Source organism: Kogia breviceps, chromosome 3, assembly GCF_026419965.1.
Source record: "Kogia breviceps isolate mKogBre1 chromosome 3, mKogBre1 haplotype 1, whole genome shotgun sequence".
NCBI classification, from domain to species: Eukaryota; Metazoa; Chordata; class Mammalia; order Artiodactyla; family Physeteridae; genus Kogia; species Kogia breviceps.
In genome coordinates this window covers 5,445,493-5,457,822 of record NC_081312.1, presented here as the reverse complement: position 1 = coordinate 5,457,822, position 12,330 = coordinate 5,445,493, and the positions used below count along the sequence as shown (strand labels likewise).

The window sequence follows — 12,330 nt, the reverse complement described above, 5'->3', positions numbered from 1 at the left end:
TCCATAACCCAGGTGCATGATACAGGGCAGAAGCTGCTGCAGGAGCTGGAGGATGGACTGGATGCCCACCCAGGAGGTATACAGGAGTGAGCGGGGCGGGGGGGCCCTGCAGTTCCAGGCTATCAGGGAATCTGCTGACCCAGGAGGGCAGAAAAGAAAGAAGCCTGGGGTGGGGGCCAAGGTTGGATTCTAGAGTCTGCCCCATCCTCCCTCCCCACCCTGGGCCTAGGTTTCACTTCTTGTGAGTCCCAGGGCAACACCACCAGCCCTTTACACGGCTGCACTCCCATCTTTAAGTGATTCTGTGAGCTCTCCCAACCACTGGCTCCATCGTGTTCCTCCCCTGGCCCAGTCAGAGGTAGGACTGGAATCCAGGGGTCCGAGCCTCTGGCCGGGGGCTCCTGAACGTCCTGCGCTAAAAAGCGCCGGGGGTGTGGGCCAGCTGCGTCCCAGACGGCAACGGGAAACACAGTCTGCACCCAGGCCCCAGGAGGCCGGGTCACTGCCGTTGTAACTGGAAAGACTCCAGGTCCAGGAGGAAGGGGCTGCCCGAACGGCGGGAACAGAGGTTGCGCCGAGTTCCGAGTTTTGCACCGTGTCCCTCTTCCTTCAGTCCCGCCGGGACGTCCCCGACCAGAGGTGACCTCCTAGCAGGGGAGGTCCCTAAACCCCAGGCCCTGCGGGGCGGGCGCCCCGGGAGGGTGCTGGCGGGGCGAGGGGCGGGCGCTCAGGGCGCGGCCGGCGGCTACTCGTGGGCCGCACTGGGCCGGGGGTGCCCTCCCTCCGCCTCTTCCTCCGCGGGCCGGGCCGGGCCGGGGCGGAGCGGGGCGGCGGCATGGCGGGCCGGCGGGCCGGGGCCGGGACCGGGGTCCGGACGCTGCTGGCGCTGCTGGCGCTGCGGGCGCTCGGCGCCGCGGCGCACCCGCAGTGCCTGGACTTCAGGCCGCCCTTCCGGCCGCCGCAGCCGCTGAGCTTCTGCGCGCAGTACTCGGCCTTCGGCTGCTGCGCTCCCGAGCACGACGCGGCGCTGGCCCGGCGCTTCGGGGCCCTGGAGGCGCGCGTGGACGCCGCGATTTGGGCCGAGTGCGCCGGCTACGCGCTTGACCTGCTGTGCCAGGTGAGCGGGCGCGCGGGGCGCGCGCCAGGGGCCTAGTTCCCAGACGGGAGGTCGGCTCTGGCAACCCCACTGGGCGAAGATCAAAAGTGGGCGGCGGGCTTTGGAACCCGAGGCTCCCCCGCCACCCCCCGGCAGGAGTAATTGGGCACAGGGCAGGGATTCGGGCATCCTGGGATGGCTCTGGGCTTTGCCATCATTAGCTTTGTGACTTGGGCTTTCTCTGGGCCTCAGTTTCCCCTCCTGATGAGGTCATCCCTCCCTCAGAGTTTGGGGGGCTCTTCTGCCCTGGCACCGCCTAAAGACCCCCAGTGCCGCGGCCCTGGAGAGCCCTGCCCTTGTCGGAGTACCAGGGTGGGAAGCCTTTGTCCCTCTCGGGGCTCGCCTGCGCCGCCCCCCAGGGAGATGGGAGCCGCAGGCCCCTGCAGAGGGCATGGTCAAAGCGCCGGACTTGGGTTTGTCGAGGGGTTTGGGGGGACACTGCTCCCAGTGAGGGCCCTTCCCCCAAACTGAAGGAGCTGTCTGACAGCCCCTCAGTACTCCGGGATCCTGACGTGCACTGGTGCTTGATCCTGGGTGACCCCCGGTGCTGAGATGTCCCAGGTGATTCCAGACCATACCTTGGTTTGTGCTGTGCCCTTTCCCTGGGATGGCACTTCCCCCCCCCCCCGCCGGCATAGGCACAGGTGCTCTCGTCCTCCAAGACCACCCCAGTGAGATCGCTTTGGTGAAACCCCTCTGCCCCCTGTGAGGGCCGAGGCCCCGCTTCCGCTGACACCATATCATGCCTCAGCTGTTCGCTTCCCTGACTCCCGAGTGCCTGAGCAGACGCCCGGGCCGGCAACGGGTCAAGGCTGAGAAGCCCTAAGGCTGGCCCTGGCCCCGCACCTGGACAGTGAGAGGACCCACGGGGGAGGGGTCCTGCCCGCACAGCACAGAGTCGAAGCCCTCGGCCGGCAGGGGCGGGCGCTGACGGGAGGAGCGAGAGGGCTGGCTTAGATTCAGACGTACTAGGGTTCGACCCTGGCTCTGCCACTTCCTGGATTTGCAGCCCTGGGCCGGCCATCACGGCACTTCAGTTGCATCATGTTTACAACAGGGGCGATCCTGGCTTCCCCCCCAGGGTTGCCATGAAGACTAAATGACACATACTCAGGGCTCGGTGGACGATTCCGCCTGGGTGTCTCTAGTGCCTCCTTGGTCCCCACTGGCTGCCCAGCCCTGAGCAGGGACTGAGTGGGGCCTACAGGCTGATTCAGGGAACGCCCAGAGTGGCAGGGACTTCCCTGGTGGTCACACAACTCAGTGGTGGCCATGGTGGCACTTGGACCGCCATCACTGCCATGTGAATGGGCCATCTGGGTAAGAAATAAGGGGGGGGCGCTGGGAGCAGACAAGGAGACAGACCCTGGGGAGCGCCAGAATGCAAAGGGGTGGGCGGCTGTCCTCTGGCGGACTCTGCTGAGCACCCACTCCGTGCATCTCAGGGGAGCCAGAATGGCCTGGCCAAGTGTCCGCCTAGCTCACCTGCCTGGGGACTCCTGGGGACCAGATCTTGTGGTCTTCCCACCCTGGCCACATAGCAGAGTACATGCATCCACTCCACTTTTTTTAATTGAGCATTTACTATGTGCCAGGCTCAGCAGGGCCCAAGGGTGTGCAGGTCTGAGGAGGGAGAAGGGAAGGGTCAGCCCTGCTACCCCTCCCCTGGCAGGAGGCTCCCCTCTCTCCTTGGGAACCTTCCCAGCACGGCCCGGCCTTGAGCAAGCAGTGGTGGAATGGCCACTAGCATCTCACCCCAGGCATCTCTGGGAGTGACCTCATGTCTGGAGCAAGCTTGGAGAGTGCACCCGAGGCTGGATCACAGTTTCCCTGGCAGGGCCTTGTGGGACGGAGGGAAGGAGAATGCTAGATGGCGGATGGTATTCTCTGCAAGCCAAGGCTGCGTCTGGATTCAGTACCTCCTGATTTCCACCAGGGGAGGTGGCCAAGGTACCTTATTTACAAGTTTCAGTCAATGATGGCCTTCAGGGATCCACATCTGCTTGGACTCCGGATGGGGAGGGAGACCATGAAACCATGCCTACGCCCAAAGTCCCCCCCAACCCCCGAACCTGCCCCTCTCTGGCACCCACAACTCCTCTAGATGCCCAGGATGGCTCCTTAGCCAGAGGGCAGTAGTTCCTCCCTAGCCCCTTCAGACGCTTTCTTGGGGCTTTGCCCTCATCCATCTGATGCCTGTGTCATCAGAAGGAGAAGAGACAACTTGTGACACATGGCAGCTCAAGTCCCAGGTTGATGGGAGCCAGTCCACATAACGAACTTCCCATGTAACTGAGATGGCCTCTTTAAGTATCTAAACTCATCAAAGCATGGTTTCTGATAGAAGTCTGTGCAAAACATGCTCTGAGGGCTCAGGTACTGGGCAGACATTTCCTTGGAGCCTGTCAGGAGTTGGCCCTATGCTGGGTGCTGGGCCCAGAGGCAGTTGGCCAGTAGCAAGCTCAGTCTCAAAAGTCCCCTTGTTCAATTCAGGAGACAGACACACAGACACTTGCCAGAATGGCCAAAAGGCTTCCCAAGGGTGACTGTGGAGCCATAGTGAGAAAGGCCACACTTACCCTGAAAAAGTCAGGGAAGCCTTCTTGGAGGAGGGAACACTGAGTTGCCTCTTGATAGTCCATATTGTCTGAACGTTATTTCAACAAACACATGCATCATTTCAGTTTATTCCTCCCAGTAACTCTATGAGGTTGGAAGTTTTTCCACCTTTGTAGATTGAAGACGTAGGCACAGAGAGGTTAAGGAGATTGCGCAAGGCCGCTCAGGGAATGGTAGACTCAGTCTCCAGTGTGCTCTGACTCCAAAGCCCCTCTCCTGATCACTTTGCCTGCCTTCTTGAAGCCCCACCACGTGCTGGGCCCTGGGGTCCCTGCCCTGGGATGGTCTCACAGCCTATGGGGTGGACACACAAAGAGATAATTAAGTCCTAGTCAAGCACACCAGCTGAGCAGTGGGGAGGTGACAGCAGAAGTGGAGAGCTCACACTGCAAGCTACAGAATTACAGTTTGGTGAATGTTGTGTCTGAGATATGGACAGAGAGCTGTAGGAGCATCCACAGGGGCTGGGGGAATCAGGGCCCTGAGAGAATAGAGATGTAAGGGAAGACTGTTGAGTTGCACTTTGAGTCATGAGTAAGAGTTTGCCTGATGCAGACGCGGGCGAGGAGGGAACGTCCTATAAGAGAATATTGTGTACAAAGACTCCGTCTTCCTGGGGAATTCCCTGGCGGTCCAGCGATGAGAGTCAGCATTTTCACTGCTGAGGGCCCGGGTTCAATCCCTGGTCGGGGAACTCAGATCCCGCAAGCTGCATGGCGCAGCAAAAGAAAAAAAAGACTTGGTCTTCCTAAAGAGTAGACGGTGGACATAAGAAGCCTTCGGGACTCAGTACCACGGGTCATGAGAGTGACGGCACATTGGCAACCTTGGGGCAATCATGTGGGCAGGCTGTTTGCCCCTGGGCTGAAAGGCCCAGACAGCTAAGCAATGTGATACTGGGTTGGTTTCCCATGGGTTTTCTGCTGCCTCCCCCTCACCGACCACTGTGAGGCTGGCTGCCGATTGAACTCCTTGCGAGAAGCAACCACTGCACCCTCTTGTCATTTCCTGCTCTGGATTACTCAGGCCTGGGCACCAGGTTTGTATTGTGTGTAAGTGAGAGTGCATGGGTCATGAGTAAGGGTTGGCCGCACCCAGTGGTTTGATGCATGGATGCTGAAATTCCAGCCTGGCTCCCTGGAGGCCCTCCCTGCTCCGTCTCTAGTTCTGGGTGGGACTTTGATGAGTGGAGGGCACTCAGATTGGCTTCCAGAAGTCTGTTTTGCTCCCCACTGTGTCTCTGGAGCCGAGGGCAGCGCCTGGCACAGAGTTGGTACCCAGTAAACACTTGTAGAATGAAACTCTGCTGAGTAATCTGAGAAAAACCCTGGTCTGGGCACCGTGAGGCCTGGGTCTGAGCCTTGGCTTGGCCACTTCTTGGCCCCTGGCCTTCTTTAAGCCTCAGGTTCTCATCTGTACAGCAGAAATCACAATGACCCTACCCCGCAATGACTAAATGAGACGTGTGCGCACACAGACCCTCCCTGGTCCACCCACGGCTGCTGGCTGGACTCACAGGAGGCTCCAGGGGAACCGCGGGAGAGGTGGCGCTGCACAGAGGCCAGGGCCTGGCCGTCTGGAACGTGTGAAAACGCTCTCCCTGCCTGGGCCTGGGCAGGACTGACCAGACCCACAAGCACATCAGCAAGTGGCCTTCAGCCCCACAGTAGCAGTAACTGGGCCAGGAGGACAGGCCGTGGTGTGACCAAAAGCCACAATTGTGTAAAGGGAGGCTACGCCCCCTGGCCAGGAGCCTGAGAACACAGTCAGGAGGGCAGCCTGCCACCCTCTGCCCCTGAGGGCCTCCTGTTGGAAGCCAGCCTGGCTCTGCCTGTGAGGGGGGAGCGTGTGCCTGTCTGCGCCTCCCCTGCTGTGGGAAGAGCATCCCCTGACGCCTCGGGGGCCCAGGGCTGAGTCAGACCAGGCCTTGGCCTGGCGAGCTCACGCAGGGGGTGGGCGGGGGGTATCAGACACATAAACAGTTACATGTGCTCGGGTCAGAGGCTCTAACTGAGGGGGTCCCTTAGAGAGCCTGGGGTGCTGAGGCTTCTGCTCTGGGGGGCTCTCAGCTCTCAGGTGGTAGGCGCTGGAGCCGGAAGGTGGGAGAGGCCTGGTCACGTGTGTTGCCACTACCTGGGTTCCCAGAAAGCAGAACCTGGGGCAAAGCTCATGGCTCTTTCCCTTATGAGGGTGAGAGGACGCTGGAAGCGGAAGTGGCGAGGGTCAGAGGGAGAGCCCAGTCAAGGATGCAGTTGCGAGTCGGCTGCTGCCAAACGTGACTGATGCTTGAATTGGCGAGACTGTGTTTCTAAGAAACCACGCAAACTGTGAATCAGGACTTTCCTGGGCGGGGAGGAGGAAGGCAGAGCAAGTTATCTGTCAGCTCCCTTCTCCCAGGGGTCAAAGGTCTGCCACATCAGGCATTAACTCCCCCACATTCCGGGTGGGGCCCACGTGGGAGATGAGCGGGGTCCCAAGCGTCTCATCAATGCGGATGCCCTCGGTGGGAGGCGAGGGGTGAGCCATGGCTGTTGGGTTTTGCCCTGTGAAGTTAGATCCCAGGACCAGTGAGGTCAAGAAGGTCTGAAGAGGTGCCCGGGGGCCGGGGGGGTTCCTGATTCATTTATCTCACAGAACAACAGCTCTGGCAGCAGAGGACAGCCCCAGGGCCCTGCCTGGGAGGGGCTGAGCCCAAGGTGACTAAGGGATGGAGGAAGGGGGTCCCGGGGGTCAGGGGGACATGTGGCATGAGCGTAATCAACGCACTCACACGTGCACAGGCACCAGCCTCCCCGGTGCCGGGAGGCTGCGGTCGGCCTGAGACCAAACCCAGGTCCTCCATGCTGACCCGTGGCGCTGGGTGACACTGGGGGGCCCGCACCTGGGTCTCCCCGTCTGTAGCATTCTCACCCTCATGGGCTCTTTTTTAAAAAATTTATTTATTAATTTATTATTTATTTTTGGCCGCGTTGGGTCTTTGTTGCTGCGCGTGGCTTTCTCTAGTTGTGGCGAGCAGGGGCTGCTCTTCGTTGTGGTGCGCGGGCTTCTCACTGCGGTGGCTTCTCTTGCTGCGGAGCACGGTCTCTAGGCGCGCGGGCTTCAGTAGTTGTGGCTCGCGGGCTCTAGAGCGCAGGCTCAATAGTTGTGGCGCACGGGCTTAGTTGCTCCGCGGCATGTGGGATCTTCCCGGACCAGGGCTCGAACCCATGTCCCCTGCATTGGCAGGCGGATTCTTAACCACTGCGCCACCAGGGAAGCCCCCCTTCATGGGCCCTTGTGACGATTAAATGAATAATGGAGGGAGGAGCCCTTATTCCCTGTTAAGGGCTGGTCAGGGTGGGTCAGTGCTCAGCACAAGCGCTAAGTATTCACTGTGGGCCTCCTATGTGCTAGACACGGTCTCAGGCTCTGGATATGGCAGTGCCGAAGACAGGCAAAATTCCTGCCCTCGTGGAATTTAGGTTCTGAGGAAGACAGACAATGAACATGTAAACACCCTGATTTTATAATAATATCAGGGAATGTTAAGATTTTGTTTTTTAAGCTGAGTCAGAGGCCAGGAGGGAATGGGGGTGATGGCTGGGTGGTCAGGGGAGACTTCCTGGAGGTGCCCATTGAGTAGGGATCTAAAAACAGTGGAGTGAGGGAATTCCCTGGTGGTCCAGCGGTTAAGACCCCATGCTGCCAAGGCAAGAGATGCAGGTTCGATCCCTGGTCGGGGAACTAACATACGTACCATACGGTGTGGCCAAAAAAGTTAATTTAAAAAATCTAAAAAGTGGAGTGCATCATGGAGGTATAGGGTAGAAGCAGCATGTTAAAAGAGAAAGTGTATAAAAATGCCTCAGATCCTTTCTGGCGCACAGTAGGTGCTTAAGATGAGCTCCCGACGCTGACGTGAGTAGTAGTAGTAATAGTGTGGTTATTCTAACAGGCGAGAGAGAAGGAATGAAGGTGAGGAGATACGGGCCCCGTGTAGCTGCTGCTGTAGTTGAGACAGCTGGTGGTAACGGACAGATGGTGTCCTCCCATTTTACAGATCAGCAGACTGAGGTTCTAGGCGATGGGATGACCTGCCCGAGGTCACACGGCTGGTAAGGCCACCCCAGAGCATCCCTGAGCCACCCCTGTCTGTGCAGGAATGTTCGCCGTACGCGGCCCACCTCTACGACGCGGAGGATCCGTCCACGCCCCTGAGGACCGTGCCCGGGCTCTGCGAGGACTACTGCCTGGACCTGTGGCGGTCGTGCCGGGGCCTCTTCCGCCACCTGTCGCCCGACCGCGAGCTCTGGGCGCTGGAGGGCAACCGCGCCAAGCTCTGCCGCTACCTGTCCCTGGACGACACGGACTACTGCTTCCCGCGCCTGCTGGTCAACGAGAACCTCAACTCCAACCTGGGCCGCGTGCTGGCCGACGCCACGGGCTGCCTGCAGCTGTGCCTGGAGGAGGTGGCCAACGGGCTGCGCAACCCCGTGGCCATGGCCCACGCCCGGGACGGCTCCCACCGCTTCTTCGTGGCCGAGCAGCTGGGGCTGGTGTGGGTCTACCTGCCCGACCGCTCGCGGCTGGAGAAGCCCTTCCTGAACATCAGCCGGGCCGTGCTCACCTCGCCCTGGGAGGGCGACGAGCGCGGCTTCCTGGGCCTCGCCTTCCACCCCGGCTTCCGGCACAATGGCAAGCTCTACGTCTACTACTCAGTGGGCGCGGGCTCCCGCGAGTGGATACGCATCAGCGAGTTCAGGGTCTCAGAGGATGACGGGAATGCTGTGGACCACGACTCGGAGAGGTGGTTCCCCGGGAGCCCAGGCGGGAGGGACGGGGCCGCGAGCATGCATGAGCACCAGCGTGGCCACCTGTGGCCAGTTGGGGTTGGGCCCCCCAAGAGCTGTGAAATATTCTGAGTGTCACGCTTGGTGAGGGGGCTGAACCCCTTGTTCCGGGGTCAGGGGAGGGGCCGTTGCCAAACAGACATCAGCGGGTCGTGTCCAACTCCTGGATCAGGCGGTTTAGAGGGTGCGTTTCATTTGGTTCTCATACAACCCCATTTTACAGATGAGGAAGTGGAGGCTCAGAGAGGTGACGGGACTGTTGGGTCACACAGCTAGGGAGTGTCAGAGCTGGAACCCTGGTCTGTCTGCCTCCCTCCCAGGCCCAACCCACTGCTCCTACCAGGGCACTATGGCCCCAAGGCCCCAGTCTCACCTGGCCCCACCTCCTGTTTCTCACCTGGACCCTCTGCCCCCCAGGCAGATGGCTCTCCTCCCCACCCTCCCCCAACAGTTTTGTCCGTTCCTTGCCTCCAGGCCTCTGCTCCTCTCAACACCCAGCCTGCTCTCCGGGTATTAGTTTTGCCCCAGCTGTTTTCAAAACAGATTTGACCTAGCCTGGCAAAAAGGGCATACATAATCTGTCTCCAATGGGAAAGTAAATCCTGTACCAGGTAACTCAAATAGGCAGAATTTGATACTGGGAATTCGTTCCTCGGGTGTTGGAAGTGATGAAAGAGCAGCCTGGGGAAGAAGGGAGGCAACTCTGAGTTTAACAACCGGAGGGAGCTGCCTCCGTCTCTTGGGCTGTGAGAAGTGGGGTTACTGGAGCCCCTGAGCTGGGGCCACTTGGTGGAAGCTGGAACCATGGTGGACCTGGGTTGGGGGAGCTGGAGCCAGGTAGGAGGTGCAGGGACTGCCAATACACTGCCTGAAACAGACAGAGAGAGAGAGAGGGAGAAATACCGCTGCCTCTCCACCCGCTACTCCCCACTCCCTGCCCTCCAGTCTCTGGCCAATGCCTTCCACTGGCTGAACCTAGCTGGAGGCCACGTAGCCGAGGAGCATGGGAAATGTAGTTTTCAGGAGCTGGCCCCCTGAAGTAGAGGAGCATGTAAGGGGAGGACCAGGACTGATCTGAGGGCAAATAGACAAATAATAGCACATCATGCATTCAATAAAATTTTAAACTCTTAACATTGAAAGTATAAAAAGAAGGAGTTAAGTATGCTGGCTAATGTGAGGTCTAACGTAGATTTTGCCTGTGAGCTTCCTGGCAGCCAGGGCAAAAGGAGAAAACATAATTCTCATTACCTTATATGAGGCTGCACAGCCAATTCTCCAAAAGAGGCCAAGTTTATCACATGGATCTCACAGAGGGGAGAGAGAGGGACAGAGTGGATGTGTCTTCAATGGTGACTTTTAAAAATTGATTCCTGATGAAGACTGAAGGTGGAACACAAAATAAACAGATGAATATATTGCAGAGTTAGGGTTCAGCAAAGGCTCTATGGGGACCTCACAAGTACAAGCCTAGAAATTGACTCTTGCAGGGGCAGAAGTAGTCACAGCTGGCTCAGGGCAGAGCCAGGAGTGAGTCATCATCCTTGCCTGAGTCAGCTGTCAGTCTCTGTTCTCAGGGCTGAGACCCCAATGGGAGACGGCTGACCGACAGTCTGAGCTGTCCTCTCCATGGAGGACCTGGAGTTTGGGGTTGTGTATGACTTACCAAGTCTTGTGTGTTGGCCTCACAATAGAAAGGCTTCTGGTCTTGGCTCTGAAGGTCCAAAGTCCTGGGTTCAAGTTGCTTGACATTTCTGTATCTCGGGTTTCTCATCTATATTAATACGGGCTTGGCCAGTCAGTCACCAATCGTGGAAAACCTAAACCAGCCTAAGCATTTCCAACAGAGGGAATTTAGTATGGGGAGTTGGCTACAAAGGGATTGGGAGGGATGGAGAAGGAAAAGGGGACGGTCAGGTCACCTAAAGATGAGTTCCTGTGAGAAGCTAGAGGAACAAAAGGCAAAAGCGTCTTTGTGCTGCTGAGTTTTGCCCCTCCTGGCACCCAGATGTCTGGGTGGAAACCCAGGAGTCCATATTTGCCAACTACTGTTACCCTTCCTGCAACCATCGCTTCTGGAGGCAGCGCCAGAAACCAGGGAAATGCGGCCCCTCCCTTCTCCTTGCCTTCTATCCCCCGTTGGCAAGCCCCTAACCGGAAGCCGGCTGGCTGGCAGCATGGTGGAAGGTTCCCTCCCTGGCAGTGAAGGAGTTTGCTGAGGAGTGAGTGTGACTGAGCACCACCCACACCATCCAGCCCACCTCCTTAGAAGCTGCAGCACATAGTCAATGAGAGTGTGTGCCAGAAGTGCTCGGCTTCAGTGGCTGGCGTGTAGGTAGCTATGATGCTGAAGAGACCAGTTGTGCCAGTGATTGGGTCGACAGTTTCGCGTGATCCCAACAGGGCAGGTGCTAGCTGTGGGGAGAGTGGAAAAAGTGCTAGACCAGAACTAGAAGTCCTGAGTTCTAGTCCCAGCTCTGCTATCTATGGGCTGTGTGACCTTGGGCAAGTTGCTCAACCTCTCTGAGCCTCTCGGTTTTCATTGGCACAATGGCGTGAATTATTCCTGCCCAGCCTGCCAGATCCTTATAAAAATCACCTGCTATAAAGGATATGAAAAGCCTTTCCAACTATGAAATGGCATCCAGGGGAGAGGAGGTTTTATTGCTGTGATCTTGTTTTGTGTTTTGGCTGAGGTTTTTTTTGGGGGTGGGGTGGGGTGCTTATCTTCTTTTAGGATAATCCTGGAGATCGAAGAACCAGCCTCGAACCATAATGGGGGCCAGCTGCTCTTTGGGGATGACGGGTACCTCTACATCTTTACTGGAGATGGCGGGATGGCTGGAGACCCCTTTGGAAAGTTTGGAAATGCCCAAAACAAGTATGTTCTCATTTGGTTGGCTGGTGGGTTGTTTTGCATACTCCTAGTTTACATACTATCCTGGAGGGGGGGTTACTTCCTCAGCCACGAAGTGTAGGGTAGTAGAAAGGGCTTTGGACCCCAGCTCAGCCTGCAGGTAGCCAGCTGGGGAACCCAGTCACTTCTTCTCATCAGTTAGAGAAGAAGAAGACGAATCCCCATGGGGATAATGATAATATTAACAATCTAGTCATGAAGAATAAAGGTGATCACGTTGTCATGGGTACCTGAGAGGTGACATCACAGAGCCTCTGGGAAGATCAGATTTTCTCTGAAGTCTGCCCAGCCCTTCTGGAACCAGAGGAAGGAAAGGGGCGTTTTCCAGACCTAATGGGGGGTATGGGCTGGTTGGAGCAGGGCTGTGTGGATGGGCATGTGGGTTTTCTGCCCCAAGGGTCACCCAAGATGGCCCAGAAATTGAAGCATAGTCTTGCTCTCAGTTCCTCACTTCTGGACTTGAGTAGATGGCCTGCCACCATTCCCCTCCTTACACACACACACACACACACACACACACACGAGTCTCTTGCATGTAGATGAGGATATCCAGGAGTCTCAGGGCAGCCTCCTCCATTCTCTTAGTCAAAATCACAAAACCTTCCTCAGCCCAGAAAGTAAAAATAGCGAGTATGATGTTGATTACCGTAATTAAAGTGCTCCCACTTTGTGACTTGTGCTTTCATATGTGACAGTGTAAGAATCATTGCAGCTTTCTCATGTTTGCGATGTATTTAGAGATGAAGTTGAGAAAATAGAAATTAAGGATTTGTGGATAATTGGACAGGACTTAAAACATTATTTTGCTG

At 57.4% G+C, this 12,330-nt stretch overlaps 1 protein-coding gene across 1 annotated transcript in view; it reads left to right on the top strand.

Annotated features, from left to right (window-relative positions):
• The first annotated feature begins 835 nt into the window (after positions 1–835).
• HHIPL1 (HHIP like 1) overlaps positions 836–12,330 on the top strand; it is a 29,675-nt gene continuing 18,180 nt past the window's right edge. The window contains exons 1-3 of the mRNA XM_059058358.2: positions 836–1,117; positions 7,915–8,561; positions 11,342–11,485. Coding sequence (XP_058914341.1) covers positions 836–1,117; positions 7,915–8,561; positions 11,342–11,485 — 1,073 coding nt within the window. The remainder of the gene's footprint in view (positions 1,118–7,914; positions 8,562–11,341; positions 11,486–12,330) is intronic.